The 26,992-nt window shown below is 40.3% G+C and overlaps 1 protein-coding gene and 1 pseudogene across 7 annotated transcripts in view; both read right to left on the bottom strand.

The window, feature by feature from the left end:
* Nucleotides 1-1,971: 1,971 nt before the first annotated feature.
* UPP2 (uridine phosphorylase 2) overlaps nucleotides 1,972-26,992 on the bottom strand; it is a 37,980-nt gene continuing 12,959 nt past the window's right edge. For 3 of the 7 annotated variants that reach the window (XM_086354000.1, XM_086354018.1, XM_086354037.1), the window contains 4 exons: nucleotides 25,136-25,250; nucleotides 17,660-17,869; nucleotides 15,411-15,557; nucleotides 1,972-3,787 (listed from right to left, as the gene is read on the bottom strand). In XM_086354000.1, the coding sequence (XP_086210126.1) occupies nucleotides 3,636-3,787; nucleotides 15,411-15,557; nucleotides 17,660-17,869; nucleotides 25,136-25,250 (624 nt within the window). In that variant the 3' untranslated portion in view covers nucleotides 1,972-3,635. Of the gene's footprint in view, nucleotides 3,788-7,784; nucleotides 7,923-15,410; nucleotides 15,558-17,659; nucleotides 17,870-23,015; nucleotides 24,199-25,135; nucleotides 25,251-26,992 lie in introns of those variants that run through there. The other 4 variants (XM_086354009.1, XM_086354027.1, XM_086354044.1 and 1 more) reach the window with 4 other exon arrangements.
* On the bottom strand, nucleotides 18,545-20,150 carry LOC147378394 (large ribosomal subunit protein eL21 pseudogene; annotated as a pseudogene).

Raw genomic sequence — 26,992 nt, 5'->3', positions numbered from 1 at the left:
ATAACACATTTTCTTTGTCCATTCATCAGTCAACAGACACACATGCTGTTTCCATAGCTTCGCTAATGTATATAACTATGTGAGATGATGGATATGTTAATTAACTTGACTGTGGTAATCATTTCAGAATGTATGTATTATCAAATCATCATATTGTACACTTGAAAATACTAAAACAAAAGGATCCTGTTCCTGTTGAGGAGTAAGAATCAAGTAAAAGAGCTTGATCTGTATATAACTCTTCCAATGAAGTCATCATCAAAAGACTTCTAGAAGTTCAGCTGGAGGAGTGCCTGCTAGATTCACAGACTATTCGTTCTTTTAAATCAGTGTCTTTTGACCCAGGCTGCATATCATCAGGGGAAATTATTATAATAGGGCTTCCCGATCCCACTCTGAGAGATTCCCCTTTAGCTGGTTTGAGGTGGGGCCCCAAATAGTGTTTTTTGAAGGCTTTTCCGGTACCCCAACGTGCACCAGTGTTGAGAGCCACCTGGAGTAAAGGCATTGACGTACACACCTCTCCCCCTCCCCACCTCCCTCACTCACCACTACACTACACTCTAACTTCTTAGAAGCATGACTAGTTGTTCTTCTGATGATTAGTTCACATTTTATCTTAGAGGCGCTGTAAATTTTTTTTCTTTATGAAGGAACTGCTGGGCAACCCAGAGCCATTTCAGGCCCTACTGTCTGCCACTGCATGGGCTATATGCAACGCATTGTGGTGTTAGCTTCAGGCTTTGTTAGTGGTGGCCCTTCCCTTCCCTTTTTCTTTTTTTCCCCCCACTTATGTCTACTTTATACTATCTTGATGTACTTTAATTTTTCCTTATAAATTGTTTCTTATTCTTCTGGGGAAAAAGGAGAGATGTAGATTTATAACAAATGAGTGAACAAAGGAAAAACATACCAAAAATGCAAGGAAACACCCATAAATAGAAATAATCAGAGGAATTTTTGCAAGTCTAACTGTTTCTTGAACTGACTTCTAGGAGGGCAAGACTGAATGAGTGTGCAGGTGAGGTTAGGGGTGAGGTGAAGAGGTGGTTCCTAGACTTAAGGCAGGCATAGCTGAGTAGTGGCTGAATGCCTGCAGTGGATAACACTCCATGGCAGTCAAAGGGTAGAAAGGAAACATGAGCCTCCCAAATGAAGCTGGGCATCCATTCCCCAGGTTCACATAAAAGTACAAGTCTTCTCAAAAAAGCATATAAATGAGAACACATTGGTATCTCTCTAAGGAACTAGGTATGACGAATCAAGGGGAATTAAACTTGGAGACCTTCCTAAAAAGGGTGAATTTGGGGTTTGATTTTGACAGAGGGGAAAGTCACGTGCTATAGGATAAAACAAGAAGTTCTAGACATCACCCCAACTCCACACTGATGATACAGAGAACTTTCCACCTCACAAAGTAGAATGTCATGGGAGGAAGCCAGGGAGAGCTGAGCTGACAATGGACTGAATAAGGAGAGGATGGGTTTTGCAAAGACTAGAGGCATTTTAGTGAGAGTCTATAAGGGAAATGTTTGCAGAGAATATATCCTTCACTTAAATGAAGCACCTAGAATGAGATACGGAGAAGGCAATGGCACCCCACTCCAGTACTTTTGCCTAGAAAATCCCATGGATGGAGGAGCCTGGTAGGCTGCAGTCCATGGGGTGGCGAAGAGTCGGACATGACTGAGCGACTTCACTTTCACTTTTCACTTTCATGCATTGGAGAAGGAAATGGCAACCCACTCCAGTGTTCTTGCCTGGAGAATCCCAGGGACGGGGGAGCCTGGTGGGCTGCCCATCTATGGGGTCGCACAGAGTCGGACACGACTGAAGTGACTTAGCAGCAGTGTTTGTCCTCATGAATCTTATAGTCTAAACACATTAAAGACCCAAATCTCAACACAACTGCAAGCTGTCATGAATACTTTAAAGAAGCTGTAGAGGGTGCTGTGGGAAGCTATGGGTGAGGCTGGGAGAAATCTGGTTTGAGGACATGGAAGGCTTTTCACTGAAGCACAGTTTGGAAAAATGTCTTAGAATCAATTAATAGGCATGGTGATTGATTGGATGAGGAGGCAGAATCATCAAAAAGGTTTCCTAGATTTCTGGCATGTGTGCACACATATACACACTCTACACAGGAGCTGAGAGGAGGATTAACTGTGAGTATTTAATGCTCTCTCTCTCTGCCCCCATAACCTCCTCTTCTCTCAATAGAAAGGAAAATAAGATTTTCCAGAAACAGACAGATAAAAGTTCAAATTGAAGGCTATGGAGAACACTCTGAAGTACTGTCCACTTTGTCTGAAAAAAAAAAAAAAGAAACATAGTGAAAACCCCACCTAATAACTATAATGTCATTCTACCTTACTTTTAGTTCTAATCATGGTATTTGATGGTCAATTATTGGGACGGCTTTAAAAACACTCCAAGCATAACTGTTACCAAAAATGTTTCCAGACTGATGTTCCTCTCTGGGGATTGTTCATTGTCATTGATTACAGTAGGCAAAAAAATCTCTATCACGGTTGGGATTAAACTTTATTTGAGCCACAACAATATAAATATATGTATACAACATTACATACTATTCAAGATTGTAAGCCATCCTCCACGCATCCTCCATCCATGCCTCCCAGCTCCTAAGTGTATCATCTTTAGAAGAACTGCCCCCTCCAGGCAGCATCAACTCATACAAAGCATGGTGTACCCTCCAAGTGACACCATGCCTGCCAGAGGGTCAAACTGAATAGGCGGGGCAGGGTGCAGGCAAGACCACTTCAAAGTCACACAAAAGGATGACTTTAACATCTTGAACTCAAGTCTAAATTCAGTTGTTATTATTCCTCAGCCTATGAGGTTAATAATGAAATGAAATTTTAAAAATACAGCCCATTTGAAATGCACTTCCTTAAAAGAAAAATTTGTTAGAAAATAGTTTAATCATGTGTGATTTTGGAAGAAAAATGAAGATCTTTCTTTGCATTTCCAAAGGTTTTCATCTGAAAATCAATGTGTGATCTAGAGTTGTTACAGCTTGTGGTAGAATCACAAACATGGGCAAACCTCAGCCTCTAATCCTATTCTGTGGTACAGTAAAATCCTGCAGGGGAAAAAAAAAAAAGAAGTATGGTCCTATTTCCCTATGAGTAGCTTTTTCATAGAGACCAACATTACACTGAGGCTTTTTTTCTGTAAATATTTTGAATGTGCATGATCAATTTCTGTCACTTGTCCAACACCTAGAAGTGCCTGACAACATCCTAACATGAATTTCTGGATTGGTTTCAGAAGCAGAGTGACGGATAACTGAATCTACAAGTGGTTGATCTATTTTGATGTGAACTTAATTAATGCTGCATATGAAACTCCAAATGTCACAATACAGTTTTACAATTTTAATTATTAGACTGACTTAGCTAACTCATTTTAAAACGAAATCTGAACTTAATTTAATGTAAGTTATTAAATTCTTTTCAACAAATTTATTTTTAAGAGAAAGGGTTTTATAAAATCATTCAATTATGATTTTACCATGTGGATGAGAACTATATAAAAATGCCACAAATAATATATGACTTCAACATTATGACTGGAACTGTGAATTTGCAGAGAAGGATTGAGCTGCCCAACTATGATGTCTGGTCACATAATCCAAGCCGCTGTTTAATGAATTTGGAGATTAGGAGCTGAGGCCGTTTCTGGTACTCCACAAGAACATCGTGGGGAGAGTTGATCTGGTCACATTCAAGTCTGTTGAGAAGTGTCACACAGACCACGGCAGCTGGAAACGTAAATGAGACCATTACTGAGCAAATGGGTTTATCTTTCTTATAGAAACATTGACCGGACAGTCCCCATGTCCCTTGCACGTGGGCTTTATGTCGCTTTCCCTGTTGTGTGAAGGCAACCCACTGAACCCTCTAGACTCCTATATTATGATTCATGTTTCTGTGGACTCCCATCAAACACTCCATCTAAATAAATTAATTGAAATAGTTGTCAGTACTCTCCCTTCTCCTTTCCCCTACAACTGGTTAGATTAAGGCTCAGAAAAGCTTTATATTCAAGACAAGAACGAGAAAGGATCTTTGCCATTCAAGATACACAAACCTCCAGCTTTCTGTCCCATTTCCAGTTCTTAGAGCAAACTTTTCTTTCTTGAGGATAACTAGAGAGCTAGCCATTTTTCCTGAGATGACATTTTACTCCTTGATCCAATGTTTGAGTGTGCCTGCTGGGAAGGGAAGTAACCAGAGAAGAGATATGAACACTATCCTCGGGAAATAGCCTTAAAGGCAAGTCCTGACCCTTTTGAAATTTGAGAAAAAAAGTGAAACAATATGCTTCAACATAAGAATCAGCTCCATGAAGTAGCACACTTATTAGCATTTCGTTTCTAAAGAATGATGACAAAATCTTGGGACAGTTGCAAAACTAAGGGGAAAGAACAAGCATCTTTCTTTTCTAAAAAATGGAAGTTTCATTTTTGATAAGTCACCATAAAGGCAACATCTTGGTTTGTTCCATCAAGAACTGGAGAGAAACACTGGGTACCCTACAAATTTTTTATTGCCCGTTTCACATGAAATCTTTGATTTCAAGGAATATCATACACTGAAATCAGTGAGAATCACTTTGAATTGATAGCAGTATCATAATCTCTATGTTCATCTGCATCATTTAAAGAAGGATTTCAGTGGATCTGGGATTAGATGTAGCTACCTTCACAGGCTTTGAGGTCATGAAGATAAAGTTGGGTATGAATGTGATATTTATTTATTGACTTCTCTGCTATCTCAAACTTCTGGATTTGAGAAGGAAAAATGGACTGTAACTATAATAAGCGCTATCTTTTTTGTTTGGTTTAGCTCTTGCTATATGCTGGGTATTTACGATACCATTTTTAGACCTCATTGCTGTGCCATAAGCTAGCTATTATTCTTAGCCTCTTCTGACAAATGATGAAATGAGAAATTAGGGAGGTCAAAAGGCCCAGGAAGACACAGCTAGTAAATAGCCAATCAACTCCCCGCTTCGTAAACTGCTGAGAAGACTCCTTTTCCTCCCATCCCTCCTCTACTGAGCAGGCACATGGCAAACCATAAGGCAGACCTGTCCTGACCTACCAGTCAAATTGACTCTCCTGCTCAGTGACCTGTGAAAAGCAATGAAAATATCCAACTGGAGCCGAGTCAAATATTTCATCACCGAGGACCCTATTTATTCAAAAATCATCCGGTTGTAAAGCAACTTGGCTCAACACGTAAACAAGCAAACTGAAGGGCTAGAAACTTCCTCAGCTTTTCAAGTTAATGATCAGCTAGTCTGTGAAGGCTGACGTGGGCTGGCGGTAACAGGGAAAAGATGAAAGTCCTTCTCTAATCCTTCACTTGGCAGAGGGATAAAAGGAAACTCGTGCTTATCAAGGAGCAAGAGCTGACTTTACTAAATGTCTTCTCTGGTGATTTCATGGGTAGTGCCAAAGAGGGACAAGAACAGGTCACTGTGATCTCAGTGGGGTTTTCTTGATGCTGGCAGACCGATTAACAAGCAGCTTGTAATAATCTTGTCATCTAAAATTACAATTTCCACCAGCAATTAAAAGGGACCAACTTACCCAAAACAATTTTTCAGAATTAAGCCTGACAGTTTTGCTACCATAATCCTCATATTGGGCAGGGAGGATGGCTCCTGTGGAGGGACATTTAGTTACCTAGCTGTCACCAAGGAGGTTGTCAGCTAAGTGACCTCAGGCTGCAATGGGATGGGAACACACCAGTGTCAACATGGAGCTCAATCCACTCAGAGCTGCACCAGGAACTCCCAGTGATTCTCAACTCTTTGATCATTAATTTTTTTCCCCCTGATAAAAGCTGTAACTGGAACCTCTCTTCAAAAAAATATACATGTGCATATACACATAAAATATTGGGTTGGTCAAAATGTTCATTCGGATTTTCCCATATATTATGGGAAAACCTGAACAAACATTTTGGCCAATCTAGTATTTGTATATTGGAGAAGGAAATGGCAACCCACTCCAGAATTCTTGCCTGGAGAATCCTGTAGACAGAGGAGCCTGGTAGGCTGCTGTCCAAGGGGTAGCATAGAGTTAGACATGACAGAAGCAACTTAGCATGCATGCATGCATTGGAGAAGGAAATGGCAACCCACTCCAGTATTCTTGCCGGGAGAATCCCAGGGACAGGGGAGCCTGGTGGGCTGCCATCTATCAGTTCAGTTCAGTTCAGTTCAGTCGCTCAGTCATGTCCGACTCTTTGCGACCCCATGAATCTCAGCATGCCAGGCCTCCCTGTCCATCACCAACTCCCGGAGTTCACTCAGACTCACGTCCATCAAGTCAGTGATGCCATCCAGCCATCTCATCCTCTGTTGTCCCCTTCTCCTCCTGCCCCCAATCTCTCCCAGCATCAGAGTCTTTTCCAATGAGTCAATGCTTCGCATGAGGTGGCCAAAGTACTGGAGTTTCAGCTTTAGCATCAGTCCTTCCAAAGAAATCCTAGGGCTGATCTCCTTCAGAATGGACTGGTTGGATCTCCTTGCAGTCCAAGGGACTCTCAAGAGTCTTCTCCAACACCACAGTTCAAAAGCATCAATTCTTCAGCGCTCAGCCTTCTTCACAGTCCAACTCTCACATCCATACACGACCACAGGAAAAACCATAGCCTTGACTAGACGGACCTTTGTTGGTAAAGTAATGTCTCTGCTTTTCAATATGCTATCTAGGTTGGACATAACTTTCCTTCCAAGGAGTAAGCGTCTTTTAATTTAGGGTAGCACAAAGTCAGACACGACTGAAGCGACTTAGCAGCAGCAACAGCAGACTTACAGAATTAGGAGTGAGGAGTGAAAAAGGACAGTTAAGCTTTATTTTATAAAAAAAAAAAAATTATCAGTTAAATTATTTGCACATTGATATTTGACAACTATTGCCTTAAAGACTTTAAACTTTATCCCTAATTAAATCAAATGAAAACAAATGTTCATACCTGCACCCTAGCACTTTATATTCCCAAAGAAATTCTGGATTAGAACTAAGATTTAGTATTAACTCTATCAAAAATTGTCCCATATCTTTTATGAAAGTGTTACTAAAGACACCATCAATGTAATACAGCTGATCACTTATGTTTAACATATTTGAATAAAGTTTTATGACAAACTTCAAATGCTTTCTTTTACAAGATAATTAGTGCTGTATTACTCAAAGAGTCTACATTTTCAACTTGGCTTCTAGGAAACTCAGACTATTTATATTTAGTATTGGCCTTTTAGGTAGCTCTTTGCTATTGAGAACATCTCACTCACTCCCTTAACTACATGCCTCTTATTCTCTTTACTTTTGCTTAAATTATTTATACATTCATCTTTTATTGAAAGCTGCTGCTCATGCCTTTTTAAAATATGGGGAAAGTATAGGTAATCTGTCAATAGATAAATATGTTACTCTTTTATACCTTATGGAGTAGTGTAGAAAGTGGGAGCAAAGAGGCAGGAAATATCAGGGCTAGTCCATCATTGTTTTGATCTAGCTGTGCTTCCTTTGACAGGTCACTTTTTACTCTCTGAGTCTTGTTCTCTGAGAAAGGAGCAGGTTGGACCTCAAAGGTCTCACCCAAGCCCACACCCTCAGCATCTGTGTCTCACATTATCTTGGTGTGAGGACCATGCTGTCATCTCCTGGAGATCCAGGTTCAACCTTGGGAACTTGTGCTTCTGTTGGATGCTGGACCTCCATGCAGAGCTGTGTCAGGAGGGGCAGAGGATGGAAGCTGCTGTGCTGGGGTTGGGGGCTCCAGCAGGGAGAATTCCTCACTGGGGTCATAGATGGAGAGAGGCAGGTCACAGGTAATGCTATCACACAAAAAGTTGAATCCATGGATCCAAATCATTCTCTAATGGGTGAGTGTGTTGGTACAAGGCAGGCAGAAGTAGGATAGAGGCAGGAGAGTAGAATTAAAATGAATCAAACAAAATTCTAGACACTGACTTTCATTAAAAATATGTAAAAACCAGCAAAATAAGAAGAAACAATTTAAAAAAATTTTACCTTTATAAGCATAATACATGAATTACTTATATTTATGTCTGATTTCTCAAATACACTGACTTATTTTCTCAGTAAAATAATGTCTATACTTACAACTGAATAAGTATCTATGTGATGCTTTACTTGATTTCAACACTATCTTGATATATGATTAGCCTTCAGGGGCTTTGCTTTCTGAAGTAGCACAACTATCTGCTCACAACATATAAAATAGAAAAATCTGCACTTATTTTTTTGTTTCCTGTGAATAGAGGCTCTGAACCTTGTGTATCCATCGGAGGCTGCCGGGAAGACACAGCAGGGCATGGTGCAAAGGGGCCTCAAGTCAGAGAGAGGTCAATTCCAGTTCCAGTTCAGCTACTTCTTATTTAGTGTGAGAACTTGGGAAAGTTGTTAGCCTCTCTGAGCTACAGTATCTCTCAGCAAATACTGTGAGGGTGAAGAACTGCAATGGGTCACCTTTTGCTTTTGTATAATAATAATTTAAAACCCCAGTTTTCCCATTTTTGAGTTAAGAAATACTCCAGCTCCAGACTGAATATAATCTTTAATCCTTGTTGTAATATCTTGTTTACTCTATCAATGATAATCCTGCAATTCCCAGAGCCCAGTAGCCTTCATTTCTTGGATCAGCAGATGAATATAATATGGAATTAAAGTCAGGATTCTGCTCGCTTTCATCAAACTCTAGTAAAGTAATATTATGAAGACTGAATTTATCCCCAAAGTTCCCAGTATATGTCAAAAGAAATAACAGTGAATTCTTCCTTTACCCTAAAGATAAACCACTGTGAGTACTGCCAAAAACTAAAGACAAAGAAGATTTAAGTGAACCTAATCTTGGATAAATACTAGGTTTCATATATTGTCATGCAAGCAAGCATGTGTCAAAAGGCAGCCAGCACTGTCTTTTAAAGATGGATAAAAACTCAACATACTTATCACAAGTTCCCAGTGCAAAAGGAATATCATCTTTAACCAGAATGTTAGGGGTTTTAATTAAAGTAGATTTTGTTTTAAGAGATGGAAAGGTGTGTGCATATTATAGAACCATAGATGAATATATGTATATAGCATTGTACAGTGGGTTTACATGGTTCTGAAGGTTCAGCCTTTCAAGGTAGAGTAATTTGGTGAAGACCACTATTTCCCTCACTTAAATCTTTGTTAAAGCAACAATGGACTCCCACTATTCTTTTTCAGCATAATGAGATCAAGATAACAACAGTGACATAGAGGTGTCCATGGCTCCGTTTCAAGTAGTTTGTCCATCTATCAGATATTAGGAGATATAGAAGTATTATATGAACCTTATAGCAAAAGGATGCTTAACTTTATAACATTTTGCCACTTCCTACTGGGACGAGTATGAGGCATTCCAGAGTCCTTTAGATAATCCCAAGCCATAAATGTAGCTGAATAACAAGAAACCAGTTGAGTTTGTTATAGCTATCTTCTATGGTCTATAGAAGTTGAGTAGTCATTCTTTTTATTCATTTAGCAAATATTTATTGAAGGACCATATACAGATATTATTCTAAGTGCTAAAGATATAGCAAGAAAATTACAAACAGCATTCCTGTTCTTGTACTTATGTTGTAATGGAGAGAGATGCTAAATATATATCTTCATGTATTAATACATGCAAAATTATATGTAAGTTAATATATAAAGAAATAAGAAATGTAGCTTGGTATAGTAGTAAATACAATACAGAGAAATGAGGTAGAAAAAGTGAATGAGTGGGTAAGTAGAATGAATGGGAGTGAGTAGTTTAGGCAGTCATGCAAAATGTCCCTGATGAAGTGAGAATTATGTCCCTTAATGTAAGTGAGACCTTACATGAATCGTAAAGATAAGAAGTGCTAGTCCATGGGGTCCCAGGACCTCCTTGTCCTGGTGAATGCAGAAAGATCTGTTTTTGAACTAGTCCATACTCAATGAGTGACTCCTCTGAGAACAATGATCCTCTAGAAGACTCTTGTTTAAATAAAATATTATTTATAAGCTGAAACCATTAGGCATCATTGCCTTAGTATGAAGCCAGTCATCTGGTACTACTAAAGGGACATAAAAGGCCATTCAGTTCAGTTCAGTTCAGTTCAGTCGCTCAGTCGTGTCTGACTCTTTGCGACCCCATGAATCACAGCACGCCAGGCCCCTCTGTCCATCACCAAATCCAGGAGTTCACCCAGACTCATGTCCGTTGAGTCGGTGATGCCATTAGAGAAGGCCATTTGGAGACACATGGGGAATGGGTCTTTGCTGACAGTGGGAGCAAGATGGAGGGGGAGGGGGAATAGGCCTGGGAGTCTTGAGCTTTTGGTGCCAAATGAAACATATTTTCCAGTGTTGCTTACCATTGGTAAATAACCTCCCTGATAAGTATGTTAAAGCAGCCATTTGTGAAGGCTCTCACAACCCTTCCCCAAATGAAGCTCTTCCAGCTCATACAGAGCTTTCCCAAGCTTCACCGCATTCGGAGTAGAATATAATGAAGTGGGGATGAAAGATGGGAACGTGGCAGAATCATATGCATGGGGTTTTGGTCTGTGTCCTTGGTGGTTGACCTTCCAGGGGCTGATCTTCCTGTACCAAGAATTCATCTTTGGAAACAGTGGTGTCTGAGGGAGATAAAGAGTCCCTGTCACCAAGAAGAAATTTGGACAGAAATTCTCCCAAGAACTACAGAATTACATACTTACAGATATAACCTTTAGTGTGAATGTTGGCAGCCCAGAAGGGATCTGCTCAAGGAAAAGGCTGCATCATTGGCCTGGAAGACAGCTATTGGCAGGCTGAAGTCATCTACCAACAGCTTCAATAGCAACAGAAAAGGGAAAACACAGCAGAGGGCAGGAACTAGAGCAAGCTAGAGAGGAAAGAGCCTAGGAGGGGACCTGCAGGTGGCAGAGAGAGCAAGGTCACAAGGACCTGTGGCAAGGGCAAAAACTCTCTCATAACAGAGTAACTTCTCTGAAGTTTTGGCAACATTTCAAAGAAAGACTTGGGTCCAGTGTTCACAAGCCTAGAACTCTCTCTGACTGCCTCTTAAGAAAGAACTGATGGTGATCGCCAAACTTACATCAGGGCAGCAGTTTGTGACCTGGCGTGTTGTGTTTGACTACACTGGTTATCAAAATTTCCTCCATTTGCATATTAGAGGGAGTCATGACTCAGGTGACCACTTGCTAGTTCCATAATAAAGAGATGTGAGGAAACATTTCCTGGAGCAGATATCATCTGAATCCAGGTGTTCCTGCAGTTCATGTGCTGGTTGGGCTGCTGCTCAGGGAAGGGCGAGTTGCTCCCGGCTAGGCCTCCCACCTTCACTGACTCGTGGCAGAAAAGCAGGTGTTATTGCTTCCCTGAAAGCGGGTATTAATGATGGCCTTCTAAAGAGGACAAGGATGCAATTGCATCCTTCACTCGTATGTTTCAAGGATTTGTGTGTGCATTCACTCTGTGATGAGAGTAATGGTTCTACAATTAATCTCTTCTTGTGACCTACAACTTCTTTCTAAGATGTGCTTAGAAATGTTGCCACATACATTTTGTTTGTAGCTTTGTGTATTAAAATTAGGTGACAATAAGAATAAATACTAGAATTAAAATTCTACTTGTGAAATCATTATCGGGCTATAATTCTTTGCTTCTTTGAAGATTTCTTCTTTGGTTCTGGGACACTAGACTCTCCAAGTGCTCTGCCAATTGCACTGACCCCTCCTCCTTAGTTTCTGCTAGACCTCCTCACCTGCCCTAACTTTTTCATCTGTTTCTACATTGATTTGCTTTGTCATCTCATTCATTGCAGGACTTTAAATGCTACCTACATGTTGTCAACTTACAACTTTCTTTACTTTTCCAGTCAAAACTTCACACCTAAACTCAAGATTGATAAACCCACCTGCTTATTTAACCTCTATTTGACATCTACTACAGTACCCCCAGGACTTCCTCGATAGCTCAGTTGGTAAAGAATCTGCCTGCAATGCAGGAGACCCTGGTTCAATTCCTGGGTCAGGAAGATCCACTGGAGAAGGGATAGGCTACTCACTCCAGTATTCCTGGGCTTCCCTTGTGGCTCAGCTGGTAAGGAATCTGCCTGCAATGTGGGAGACCTTGGTTTGATCCCTGGGTTGGGAAGATCCCCTGGAGAAGGGAAAGGCTACCCATTCCAGTATTCTGGCCTGGAGAATTCCATGGACTGTATAGTCCAGGGGGTCACAAAGAGTCGGACATGACTGAGCAACTTTCACTTTCACAGTACCCCCAAAGCCCCACCGAATTTTCTCTGTCTCAACTGTGATAACTCCATCCTTCCAGCTGTTCAGGCCCAAAGCCCGGGAGTTGATCTTCACTCTTGTGTTTCTCTCCAAATTCACATCACATTGTCAACAAATCTTGTTGCGTTTGCTTCTAACATGATTGCTTCCCACTTTCTTTTTTTTTTTTCTTAATTTTATTTTATTTTTAAACTTTACATAATTGTATTAGTTTTGCCAAATATCAAAATGAATCCGCCACAGGTGTACATGTGTTGTTCATATCTCCCTAGACTATGGGATCAGCCCTCCTTTCTCCCTGCTTCTGCCATGGACCCCAGTAGGCTCTTCCCAGATCAGCAGCCAGTGTGCTGCTGTTCAAAGGCAAGCCAGATCCCATCACTTTTCCATTCAAAGGCCTCCAATGGCTTCTCATGTTGCTCAGAGTGAAAGTCACAGTTCTCACGGGGACCACACAGTCCTCACTCACTCCATCTCCTACCCTCTCCACTGCTGTCACTGCCCTCCAGACACACTGGTCTCCCTGTGTGTCCAGCACACTCTGAATGCTCCTGCTTGGCAGTCTTAGATTTGCATTTCCCAGACTGCTTTGCCCAGACACCCATGTGGCATTTTCCTAAATGGCACCTTCTCCGTGCACCCTTCCCTATTTTAATTTATGGTTTTCCTCCCTACCTTGGTTGTCCCTGTGCCCTTTCCCTGCCTTATTTTTTCACCATCATGCTCCTCAGCATCTAACACACTACTATATTGTTATAGATAACTCTTTGTTGTTATTTCTCTCCTCTCTAGAACTCCTCAAGGGCAGAGAGTCTGTGTCATCCTCTGCTGTGTCCACACTGCCTGGGTCCTCAGGAAACTAGCTGATGCATAGGAGAAAGTTCTTCTCTCTTTAGGAAGACAATGATTGAGACAAATCTTATCAGCCAAAAATCTGATTAAAAAACCAGGCTTCTTGTATTGTGCCATGCACTCAGTAGGCATGCTCTAAAACACATTTGAATAGATGACATTTTTTATGGACTCTTATGAAAAAAGATAATTGCCATGTGAAAAACAAAACTAGGCATTTAAAAAAAAAGTTGCTCCAATGTTTTCTTGAACATCATTATTCATATTTGGGGACTGCTTGCCACTCAAAAATATTATTTTAGATGATGATATTTAGCTTTAGATCTGAGGCTTTCATAGCCAAGTTAATATATAATATTTAACTAACTTTGCAGCTTTACCTTTTCGATCAGTTAAGCTTGATTTTTTTAATCTAGAAGATGAGTATGAAAATAATTTAAAATCAAAAAGAATAGTTATATTGATTAATTCTTGTGAAAATTATGTTTTACTACAATAGGTTTTCTTGGTATTGGTTAAAGGTTAGTGGTTCTATCGGAATAATTTCACCCAAAATAAAAATGCATGCCACATCCATATTTGGCTTCATAATGCCATTCTCCACCCAAAGAAGCAGAGCTTCTTGGAGAAATGGATGATTTCAAACCTGATGCAAGTGATGCCTAAGCGCTAAGAGGATTATGTCAAAAAAGGATGCTAGAAGAGACTCTTCCTAGCCAATTTTGGGATAATTTGAGTATCAAAAAGAATAATGACAGAAGCCGTATATACAAACTGCTTTGACCAAAATCAGCAAAACAATAACTCCCTGTCACCAAAGAGAGAGAGAGAGAGAGAGGAGTGTGAGAAAGAAAGCCTCTTTTTAAAAAATACCAGCTAATATATGTAGGAGGAATGATGGAATTAGAAAATCAAAATTATCAAAATGCCAAATTATCATCCCCAAGGTTACTTGTTACTTACAAAGAGAAAGCATTAATTTTTCAATGGAGAGAGATGGATGTTACCACCTGAACCAAGTGATGCAAAATTACTGATAGTGGAATATCTTCACCTTACCTTTCTCTGATATGGAACAAGAAAAACTAATGTACATAGCTTACATTACTATGAAATCTTCTTGCCACATAGCTGACTCTAATCAAGCCCCTAGATTTTGCTTCTGCTTTACAGGAAATATTCAGTATAAATGCACAAGCAAAACCTTGAAATGATCATGGGTGTGCTACAGGATAGCAGCCTGGACTTTTCAAAAAAATCACAATCCCAGGGAAAAAAGAAAAGTAGAGAGACTATTCTAGTTGTAAAAATATAGAGATACAATAACCAAGCAATACAACATATAAAGTTAATTCAATACTGGATTAAAGTACTCTTCAAAGATATTCTTAGGACAATCATAAAATTTAAATATGGAATGGATGTTAAATGATGTTATGAAATGATTTTTACTTTTCTTAGCTTTTCTTGTTTGATAATTATATTATGGACATTAGGAGAACATCCTTATTCTTAGGAAATGATGCTGAGGTACAAAAGTTAAGTGGCATGATATTTGTAATTTATTTATAATGATTCAGAAGAAAAAACCAAATAGATGTGTGTTTATATATATATATATATGCATACACACATATATACATACACACACGTACATATATATTTAGATATATATGCACAAACATGAAAATACTAAAAACTTGAATTTTAGTAAAGGGTACCTAAGTATTATACTATTCTTTTAATTTTTCTGTATTCTTGATTTCTTTTCAAAATAAAAGGGTGGGAAAAGCAAAAATGCATGTAAATTAACTCTAAAAACACACTGCTCCACTGATGTTTTGTCCTTTGATGGACTGTTTTAGGGATATGTTATTTGTGTTATGTCTCAGTAAATTCAATTGTAGTAGAAAACAGCAGTCACTATTAGGATGAAGAAAACTGAACCAGCTGTCAAGTCTTGGCGACATAACCCACTATCTAGTGATGGTGGGCAACTCACTTCTGACCCTTAAGGTTTCGTTGCCTCATTTGCAAAATAGGAATAATGTCCTGCCCACTCACAAGATACTAAGACCTAATCGTGCTTTCAACCCAAAGTAATATATAGCTGAATTCCTTTTTCTTCTCCTGAAGTGTGAAAATAACTTCATGAAAGAAGATAATTTGACCCTAGGCGTTCATGAATATCTTACCTTTTAGACCACAAAGTCTACACATGGCTGCAAACACTGTAGATTCCATTTCGATATTTCTGATGCCGGCATTATATGCTCTCTTCAAGTAATCTAAACCCTTTTCTCTGGAAAAAGAGCACAGTGCTCCATCGAGTCGACCCTGGCCTGAAAGAGAATGGAGAATGTTTAGCGACTTGATGTCCTCTACGGTCGCTGTGGCATCACTAAGAGGCTTGCTGTCAGACCAAGTGCTCTGTGGCTAACTCAGATAAGATAAATCTAGCCATCTGAATCATCCTACCAGAGGACATGAGGCAAGATTGTGCCTAGCTCAAGCATCTCACATAGAGTGGGGTCTCCATGGCACTGAGCTCCCCAACTCTGGGGCAAGTAACCACTGAGTGGCCTCAGCAACCAGCACTGTGCCCAGGGATAGCAGGATCTGAGGGTTGCTGGATGATCTGCCCTTTGAGGAAAATCTCAAGTTGCTCCTGTGACTGGCAGATGGCCCAGAAACAGTTGCTGCGGAAGAATATAATGCTCCAAGCCCCAGTGATGATCCTAAGCTATTCGAGGACTGGGAGGGTGGTTTGGATATTGCAGTTCCATCTGACCATCATGACCACGGTAGGTACATACAGACAGTTGATTTGTCAACCCTGTTCCCTGCCACACACCTCAGGCTGCACGCCAGCCTTTTGTGATCATGTTTTTCCCTTTTAGGATGCTCTCAGTGTTTATTTAGCACTTTTTCCACCTGCACCTATTAGTGGGGCCAGAGAAAAGGCAGATGCTATGACTCCACTGTGCATGCGCTGGGGACAGACTTCACCGGGTCCTACCTCCAAGGGTGTCCTGTTGAAGCAGGGAGGCCAGTATACACTGTTATCCATATTGCACAATTCTCTTTTTTTGTCTCCCTTTCCTCTCCTTTTCCCTTTTCCTTTATCTTTCATGCTACTTCTACTCTGCCTACTTCTCCTGCACTCCTTGTAGCTGCCTGCTAACACCACTAATGAACCAATCTAAACTCGGACGTCCCACAAGTCAAGCAGGTAATGTCAATGAGGTGTGCCTGGTGGGGAGGGAGCAGCCTCACCTCACCTTCAATGAATGCAGCCCCAGATGTGACTTGCCAGGGCGGCCATGCATAAATTATTTTATATTTTTAATATTATGCTATTATGTTATTTCAAGAAGCCCTAAATCTGTATATTTTTCATATGAAAAATCCAGAACGTATAAATGTTGGCAAAACAATTCACACTTTAAAAATACTGTGCAGCCCAAAGAAACATTGACTCCTACCTGTGCTCTTTGCAAGCTCTGGCTTAAACTCATTGGTGACCCTCCTAATGAAGGGACCAGTGGCCTGAGATGGAGTCTTTACCCTATCAGACCCAAAGCACCTCCTATTTTATAACACATATGTTGTGACAACACGTTTGCTAACCTGAAGTAACCTGTATAGATAATATAATGTATCTTCATACATAATTATTTATAATTCAATGTAATACTTTAAGTTTGATCCAAAGGGAAAAGAAAAATAATTTAAAGTGAAGTAATATGTGGTTTAATGAACATACTCAGACACAGCTATACTACAAGATTTCTAGAATGCCCTCCAAGGAATGGTACCAGCCCTGGTTAGATTTTTCTTGTGGAATGAGCAGGGTCTGTCCCGGAACGCTTTTTCTCCTGGCCCCCCACCCCTGTAGCAAGAACTGCTACTCAGAAGTCACCTTCAATTTGTCCCTAAACTTGATTTGAGGACATTTTACTCATGGCTGAGAGAGAAGAGAACTGATCTGAGACTATTCCATCCCTTCAAGATTTCCTCCTCCAAGTATTTCTCCTGATTTCCTGGTTCCCGCTCTTTAATAGGCACCTGCTTCTTTTCAAGGTACAGGTGAATGTACCTCAAAATGGCAGAAGCATAGACGTTTATCCCCTTTCTCCAGTTTAAATTAAAGGTATAAACAGAGATAAGATTTTGCTAACATCACTAATTGCATAGAGTATCCAATTTGTTCTTGGAGGATTAAACTCACTCTCAAAATAAATTCATTGTGTGTATGTCTCTTCTGCTTATTATGTCCTTACATTTCTTTACTTTAGTAAGTTGAAAAGGCTGTTTCAGTGCCTTTTTAAATCCCCAACTATTAATTCTCTATGGTGAAGTTTTTAATATTAATTATAGGTTTGAATAACAAAATATTGCTGGTAATTTTCTGCTGCTTTCACAGTTTATAAATTCTTCTCACCTTCATAAAAATCATAAGTACACATCGTATGTCCAATGAGGGTTGGGAAGTTGGAAATTTCTTTGCTACAGTTGAATATTTCCTCAGCCAGTTCTTTGTCAAGTTCAGTACTTCTGGTGACAATGTTGTCCAAGATTACCTGTTCAAACCGGGGCTTAAAGAAGGAGTCTACAGCTTCATCTGTTATTACAACAGATCCCGGTGCAATCCCTGCAGTGTGGGAATAAATAGGTGGTTACAGAAGAATGTCACTTAGAGTTGACTTGTGACACATAGTATATAATATAATCTCTTCTTCCAGCATTAATTAATGCTAGTTGCTAATGATTCTGTGGACTTTCAAGTTTTAAATTATTTTCTTTTCCAAATGCAATTAATAGTAACATTCCAAACAGGCATTTACATTTGCTGTCTTTCCAGAGTCACATTTACAATGTGACGGGGTTTAGATTTCAAGATAAACATGACTCTTGGGCATGCAAATTAGTATTGGCCTTCGGGCTCAAATTTGAATAAATTAGGTCAGGAATAAACTAAGTGAGACTGCCAGCAAGTAGCCTTCATAAAGTGATGTGACTACTTGATATTTAATCTTCTCTGCAACTCTTTGATTACTATAATTTCTTTGCATCACTGTCCTCTCTTCCATTTGATCTTCGTCACATCCATTCCCTCCTCCCCTCTCCTACCCCATGTAAATTAGGCCTCTTGTCTGACCTTCCATTGCTACAAAGTCTGGTTTGCTCTTGGGACTCAGGAACTCAAGTCTCTGGGACTTGAGAAACCATTTTCTGACAACTGTTATTCCCCTGGCCTGATTCGCTCTCTCATCCTCCCCCATGCACTTTCATCAGACTAACTCCAACCCATTTTTCAAGTGTCAGTTTAAATCACTTCCTTCAAAAGATCTGAATCCACAATGGGGTATGGGGAGGTCTAAAAGGTCACACAGATAGATTACATTCAATTTCCCCAGGATGGCTTTCCATGGTGGCTCAGATGGTAAAGAATCCACCTACAATGCAGGAGACCTGGGTTCAATCCTTGAGTTGGGAAGAATCCCTGGAGAAGGAAATGGCAAACCCACTCCAGTATTCTTGCCTGGGAAATCCCATGGACAGAGGAGCCTAGCAGGCTATAGTCCACGGGGTCACAGACAGTTGGCCGTGACTGAGTGACCACACTTTCTTCACTAGATTCTCTCTGTCCTAAGATTCATTACACTTTTCATAATTCTTCATTTGTTTGTCTGTTATCCTGATAAAACATAGGCTCTATAAAGAGGCAAGAGCAGTATTTGTCCTCTGTTTTCTCCTTGGTAGTATTATGCCTATCACATTATAGGTTTTGTTGTTATTCAGTCACTAAGAATCCAACTCTTTGTAACCCTATGGACTGCAGTACACCAGGCTCCTCTGTCCTTCACTAAGATCCATAATTTGCTCAAATTCATGTCCATTGAGTTGATGATGCAATCTAACCATCTCATCCTCTGCCACCCCTTTCTCCTTTTGGCTTCAATCTTTCTGAGCATCAGGGACTTTTCCAATGAGTCAACTCTTCAAATCAGGTGGCCAAAGTACTGAAGCTTCTGTTTCAGCAGCAGTCCTTCCAATGAATATTCAGAATTGGTTTCCTTTAGGATTGACTGGTTTGATCTCCTTGCAGTTCAAGTGACTCTCAAGAGTCTTCACCAGCACCACAATTTTTTTTTTAAGCCCAGGTCTTTATTTTTACATCCATCAGGCCATGAATCCATAGAGAATGGGCTCCAGTAGTTCGGGTTCCTTTCCATTGGTCCTCACGAAGTGTACTTCTCTGGGTAGGGCAGGCTGGCACTTCAGTTGAACCCAAGTTCCTTTCTCTTTGGCTTCCTTCTTTTTCTGATCATTTTCCTTCACACATTTCAGGAAGCTATCTCAGCTCTTCGGTTGCTTAATATGCTCTGCTGCTGCTGCTAAGTCGCTTCAGTCGTGTCCGACTCTGTGCGACCCCATAGACGGCAGCCCACCAGGTTCCCCCATCCCTAGGATTCTCCAGGCAAGAATACTGGAGTGGGTTGCCATTTCCTTCTCCAGTGCATGAAAGTGAAAAGTGAAAGGGAAGTCGCTCAGTCGTGTCCGACTCTTAGCGACCCCATGGACTGCAGCCCACCAGGCTCCTCCGTCCATGGGATTTTCCAGGCAAGAGTACTGGAGTGGGTTGCCACTGCCTTATGCACATTAATTCTCTTGGCAAGAATCTTTCCCTTAACTTGTTTGTTTACAATGATGCCAACATAATGCTGGGTAAAATTGTAGACTCTCCCAGTTTTTCCATGGTAACATTTGTGGGGCATTCCTTTTTCAACAGTACCCATTCCCTTGATATCCACGATATCATCCTTCTTGTAGATTTGTATGTATGTGGCCAAAGGAACAACTCCATGTTTTCTGAAAGGCCTAGGGAACATGTAGTGGGTGCCCCTCCTCTTTGCCTTTGTGTTGGTTATTTTTGTGATTTACTGGAAGGTGGCAGTTCCAGCCGAAAGGGCAGCACCACAATTTGAAAGCTTCAGTTATGGCGCTCAACCTTCTTTATGGTCCAACTCCCACATCCATACACGACTACTGGAAAAACCATAGCTTTGACTATATGAACCTTTGTTGGCAAAGTGATGTCTCTCTGCTTTTTAATATACTGTCTAGGTTTGTCACAGCTTTCTTTCCAGGGAGCAAGTGTCTTTTTATTTCATGGCTGCAGTCACTATATACAGTGATTTTGGAGCCCAAGAAAATAAAATCTGACACTGTTTCCAGTTTTCCCCCTTCTATTTGCCATGAAGTGATGGGATCGGATGCCATGATCTTAATTTTCTGAATGTTGAGTTTCAAGCCAGCTTTTCCACTCTCTTCTTTCACTCTCATCAAGAGGCTCTTTAGTTCCTCTTCATTTTCTGCCTTTAGAGTGGTATCATCTGCATATCTGAGGTTATTGATATTTCTCCTGGCAATCTTGATTATAGCTGGTGATCCATCCAACCCACTGTTTTGTATGATATACTCTGCATAACGGTTAAAGAAGCAAGGTGACAATATATAGCCTTGTCATACTGCTTTCATAATTTGGAACCAGTCTTTTGTTTTATGTCCAGTTCTAACTGTTGTTTCTTGACCCCCATACAGATTTCTCAAGAGACAGGTAAAGTGGTCTGGTACTCCTATCTTTTTAAGAGTTTTCCAAGTTCGGTGTGATCCACACAGTCAAAGGCTTTAGTGGAGTCAATAAAGCAGAGGTAGATGTTTTTCTGGAACTATCTTGCTTTCTCCATGATCCAGTGAATGTTGGCAAGTTGATCTTTGGTTCCTCTGCCTCTTCAAAACCCAGCTGGTAAACCTGGAAGTTCTCAGTTCACCTACTGCTGAAACCAACTTGAAGGATTTGGAGTATAACCTTGCTAGCATGTGAAATGAACTCAATTGTATGGTGATTTGAACATTCCTTTAGTATTGCTCTTCTTTCAAATTGGAAGGAAAACTGACATTTTCTAGTCCTGTGGCCACTGCTAAGTTTTCCAAATTTGCTGACATGTTGAGTGCAGCACTTTAACAGCATCATCGTTTAGGATTTTAAATAGCTCAGCAGGAATTCTGTCACCTTCACTAGCTTTGTTCATAGTGATGCTTCCTAAGGCCCATTTGACTTCACATTCCTAGATGTTCGGCTCTAGGTGAATAACCACACCATCATGATTATCTAGGTCAGTAAGACCTTTTTGTATAGTTCTTCTGTATATTTTTGCCACTTCTTCTTAATCTCTTCTGCTTCTGTTAGGTCCTTACCATTTCTGTCTTTTATCATAGTGGTTCAGTTGATAAAGAGTCTGCCTGCAATGCAGGAGACCCAGGTTCGATCCCTGGGTCAGGAAGATCCTCTGGAGAAGGGAATGACAACCCACTCCAGTATTTTTACCTGGAGAGTTCCATAGACAGAGGAGCCTAGCAGACTGTAGTCCAAGGGGTCACTAAGAGTCAGACACAACTGAGCGACTTTCACTTTCACTTTTCATCCTTGCATGAAATGTTCCCTTGATATCTCCAATTTTCTTGAAGAGATCCTAGTTGATCTCCCTACTTTTTTCAATTTAAGCCTGAATTTTGCAATAAGGAACTGGTGATCTGAGCCACAGTCAGCTCCAGGTCATGTTTTTGCTAACTGTATAGAGCTTCTCTGTCTTTGGCTGCAAAGAACATAATCAATCTGATTTCAGTATTGACCATCTTGTGATGTCCATGTGTAGAGCTGTCTCTTGGGTTATTGGAAAAGGATATTTGCTGTGACCAGCATCTTCTTGTGAAAAAACTCTGTTAGCATTTACCCTGCTTCATTTTGTACCCCAAGACCAAACTTGCCTGTTATTCTGGGTATCTCTTGATTTCCTACCTTTTCATTCAATTCCCCTATGATGAAAAAGGCATCTTTTTTTGGTGTTAGTTCTAAAAGGTCTTGCAGGTCTTCATAGTATCAATCAACTCCAGCTTCTTTGGCATCAGTGGTTGGGGCATAGACTTGGATTACTGTGATATTGAATGGTTTGCCTAGAAATGAATCAAAATCATTCTTTTGTTTTTGAAGCTGCACACAGGTACTGCCTTTGGGACTCTTATTGCCTATGAGGGCTACTCTCTTTCTTCTAAGGGATTTTTGCACTCAGTAGTAGATATAACGGTCACCTGAATTAAATTCGACCTTTCTGTTCCATTATAGTTCACTGATTCCTAAGATGTCGATGTTCAATCTTGCCATCTCCTGCTTGAACACCTCCAGTTTACCTAGATTTTTAGACCTAACATTCCAGGTTCCTATGCAATATTATTATTCACAGCATGGAACTTCACTTTCACCACCAGATATATCCACAACTGGGTGTCATTTCCGCTTTGGCCCAGCCACCTAATTCTTCCTGGAACTAATAGTAGTTGCCCCCTGCTCTTCCCCAGTAGCATTTTGGACACCTTCTGAACTGGAGGGCTCATCTTCTGGTGTCATATCTTTTTGCTTTTCTTTTTGCTTTTTCATATTGTTCATGGCGTTCTCGTGGCAAGAATACTGGAGTGGGTTGCCATTTCTTCCTCTAGTGTACCACGTTTTGTCAGAACTCTTCACTATGACCTGTCCATCTTGGGTGGCCTTGCATGGAATGGCTTATAGTTTCATTGAGTTATGCAAGCCCTTTTGCCACAACAAAGCTGTGATCCATGACACATTATAAGTACTCAGTAAAAACTCATTGAATGAGTGAAACGTTTCCATAGAGATGCCATAGACAGAGATCTGCAAACTACAACTCATGGGCCAGATCCAGTCCATCTTTGTAAATAGAGTTTTATTGAAACACAGCCACATTCACTCATTTGCATATTTTTAATGATTGTTTCCACACTAATGGCAGAGTTCAGATGTTGCAACAGAAACCGTATGGCTTGCAAATCCTAAAATATTGATTATGTGACTTAGTGTAGAAAAAAATTACAAACCCTTACCATAGTGCCTAGCCATATCCTTCTGGGTTCTTAATAAATTCAAACATTGTCAACATGTGGTTAATTTAGAAAATCCAGGTAGAGACCCAAAGTAGACTATGATGATAGAACCTTGGTAGGTCAAATACTTTTTAAATAAATCAAAAAAGTAGCTTCTTGAATTATTTACAATGTCCTAAAGACAAGAAAGTGACTGAGAAGGAAACTGAAAATGTGGACATCAATAATGAAATTATTCACATGCCATCCTAATATTTAGATGCATTGGAACATTTATGTCCCAGTTAAAGGCTAATGTACTATTTACTATTTATTCAAGTACTTGATCATCATCAAGTTTTGTTGGCTCATTTAAAGAATGGAAACATAAATTGGGGGAGAAACAAGTTACACCTTCTTCATCTCCAAATCAATGTTTCATAAGACAAAACAAACAAACACATCTTACCAATAAGCTAAGAATTCTTAGTGACACCAGAACTTCAAAATGATAGATATCCACAAGAGCACATTGCTTTAATTTCCCACAATCCATAGCCCTTCATTGTGCTGCAAGGGATGTATGTATCATGAAGCAAGACACCTAGAGTCCATGACCATAAGCTGGATGGTCAGTAGGGTACCTGGCCCACACTGGACACTTGCCAATATCACAGGGAAACCTCAGTGCTCAGGATGGTACACTGCATGGGCACGTGCTGCACAGACAGATCCTTGTATCCCACAACTCAAGAATTCTGAGCACTTTTTATAACAACATTATCCATTTCATCCCCAAATGCCTCATTTCCTACCATTGCCTATTTGGCATAACATTGGCTAAATAACCATCCAGAAGGATGCCTGATCTAACAATGATTGCTAACATTCTCCTTCTCTTTCCAAATGAACATCCATAGATGTCCTTTAATCCACCTGTGAGGGTCTTGGATGGACTTTATTCCTGTACAATAGCTGTGGAAAGGACATGATTTTTTTTTAAACATGTTGGTTTCCAGTGAAGCACAACTTAGCCACCTGTGTAATTGTAAGACCAAATTTTTGTTAATAATTCCCAGCTTAAAAAAAAAAAATTCCCATTCAGTCCTGTCACTCTGTCAACCCAAGCTTTTCAGGTACAATGCCCTGCTCTGTTTGCATTTCTTGACATAGTAGAATCATCCTCTCACAAGATCTGCTCCTGAGGAAACGGTTGAAAACGAAGGTCTCCTCAGAACTTTACCTGAACCCAGGGTAGATATATTAACAAGGCTCCTGACCAGTTGCCTGGCCGGCCGAGGAGTAAGGGAGGAGGCGAGGTGCTGAGAAAAACTTTGGAAGCGTCACCCAACTCTTCCCTAACAGCCTGGCCTGATGTCTTCTGGTATGTCCATGTAGAAAAGACCCAGACCAAGCCAAGTAAAGGGTAGTCACTGATGTGAGCTAAAAGCAATGTTTTCCTGAGAACTATTGACATCTTACTTAGCTGATAAACAAAGCAAGTCTTAGTGATTTTTTTTCACTTGAAAACACTTATTTCTGTCACTTATAAAATTTTTAAGCCTCAAAATGTATGCTAACCCTTGAAACTTACTCTTATCCTCAAAACAAATTTCCTAGCAGTTATTCCACTCTTCCCCTTAAAAACACCTAAGCCTATTTGGGCAATAGGCAGTGTGAGATCTCACTCCAGGTTTCCATGCAGGTAAAAAGAGAAAGATTATACATACATATATATGTACATACACATATATATATATACATATATATATACACACACACATTTCTTTAAATTCCTTTAGTTTTCTCTAAGTTTAAATTTCCAAATTGCCTCAAGCTCAGCCTCCTGACACTTTTCAGCCCATCTGGGTTTCAGCGGGGCTCTGGGTATGTTGGTATGCTTTGGCAGCTAGTTACCCTGTACAGAACCACTCCTTGAATTTATTAGTATAGTTTAGAAATCAGTTCATCTCACCTATTCCCCCTGATGTGCCGATTCTGATAATGGTAACGTCAGAGCATCGGGCATGGTATAGTAATTTAATGAGTTCATGAAGCATAATAGAAATGGAGGGGATGCCCATGCCATGCTGTGGAGAGAAAAGGGAAAGTCATTATACATCTCGCAGACTGATACACGCACAGGACATATTTTCTTCCTTCATTACAAGTTAACAGCCCGCAGATAAATTTACATAATCATTATGACTTTGCCAAAGCGGAGAAAAACGTAAGTCAGCTCTAACTGACGCCCACATGACATGCTGATAGATGGGTCCATCTGTGATGATCAAAGAGAGGCATCTCCCTGCCAGTTAAACTGAGTTCAACCCTCATTGTCAAGAGCAGAAGGTGGGGACAGCGTGGTGTACTGGTGTGTCAGGGCAGTGCCATTTCTGGGCTTTTCACAGTGAGTCTTTGAAAAAGAGCTTTTTGCAAGATTGACTTGATTTCGAGGAAATATAGATTTGGCTGCCATGTATTTAGTCCTTTTCCACCATACTAAATGAAAGAGTAAATCCATTTCATTGCTCTCATGTGTCCATGTTCATTTGCTGGTAATTCTGTGTGAGCTTTGAAAGGTACAAAGTTAGAGATATGGGTTATACCTACACCTAAAAATTGGAGCATATACTAAATGTGTGCATGCCTGCTAAGTCACTTCAGTTGTGTCTGACTCTTTGCAACCCTATGGACTGTAGCCCACGAGGCTCCTCTGTCTTTGGGATTCTCCATGAAAGAATACTGGGGTAGGTTCCCATGCCCTTCTCCAGGGGATCTTCCTAACCCAGGGATCATACCCACTTCTCTTATGTCTCCTGCATCGGCAGGTGGGTTCTTTACCACTAACGCCACTTGGGAAGCCCATACTAAATGTGTAGGTGAGATTAAGTTGTTGAATAAGTTGCTATAGCTCATGACTGCAACCCTGTCTTCCTCAGCATTTGGGAAAGTAGAATCATTGTCATAGAATAAAGATCAACACAGGTTAGAGGATTTGGCCATTCTTGGCATTTACAATATGTTCTAATAATGTTCTAGAAAGATCCTCCATGCTGGAATTTGTGGTAGATGGAGCTAAGTTTCAAATCAGTTTCTATTTCATTTCTAACATAATGCCAGAAAGTCAAATGTGGTCTTCAGTATTCTACTCAGGCACAAAGACTTTGAATGCACAAAAGCACCAGGGGCATCTTGGCAGTTAGATGATGGCTTCCACTAATTCTTCATTAACAAATCTGGAAAACCACTGCAGCCACGGGCACAATACTTTCACCTGAGTTCCCTTTTTCTCATCATGAATATTAAACTACAGAAACTTTGAACCTTTGGACTTCCTATTTTTGGTTGCCACGGAATATGTTCTGACTTCCAAATGCATCATAAGTCTCCGAGAGGCCTGAATCAAACCTACGTTAATTGTATGTCCAAGATTAACAAGTCTGGGCTCTGCCACTAATGAGTAAACTCTCTAAGTCTCATGTCCTTGATTATAATTGAAGAGAATGAACCATTATTTGATCTGTTAGTGAAAAGTGAAGTCGCTCAGTTGTGTCCAACTCTTTGCAAACCCATGGATTGCAGCCTAAGAGGCTCTTCTGTCCATGGGATTTTCCAGGCGAGAATACTGGAGTGGGTTGCCATTTCCTTCTCCAGGGAATCTTCCCGACCCAGGGATTGAACCCAGGTCTCCCACATTGTAGGCAGACGCTTTACCGTCTGAGCCACCAGGGAAGTCTATTAGGTTCCTCCTAAATCAGATACTTGATAGGTTTATGATTATCACTTTATATATGGCATGGTAATAAAATGACAAATGGGCTTGTGTATT

The sequence above is a fragment of the Bos grunniens genome, chromosome 2, assembly GCF_055505025.1.
Source record: "Bos grunniens cultivar Pamir isolate PY7600 chromosome 2, Bosgru_T2T1.0, whole genome shotgun sequence".
NCBI lineage: Eukaryota > Metazoa > Chordata > Mammalia > Artiodactyla > Bovidae > Bos > Bos grunniens.
The sequence above is the reverse complement of the archived record's forward strand: the minus strand, read 5'-3'. Positions and strand labels throughout refer to the sequence as shown.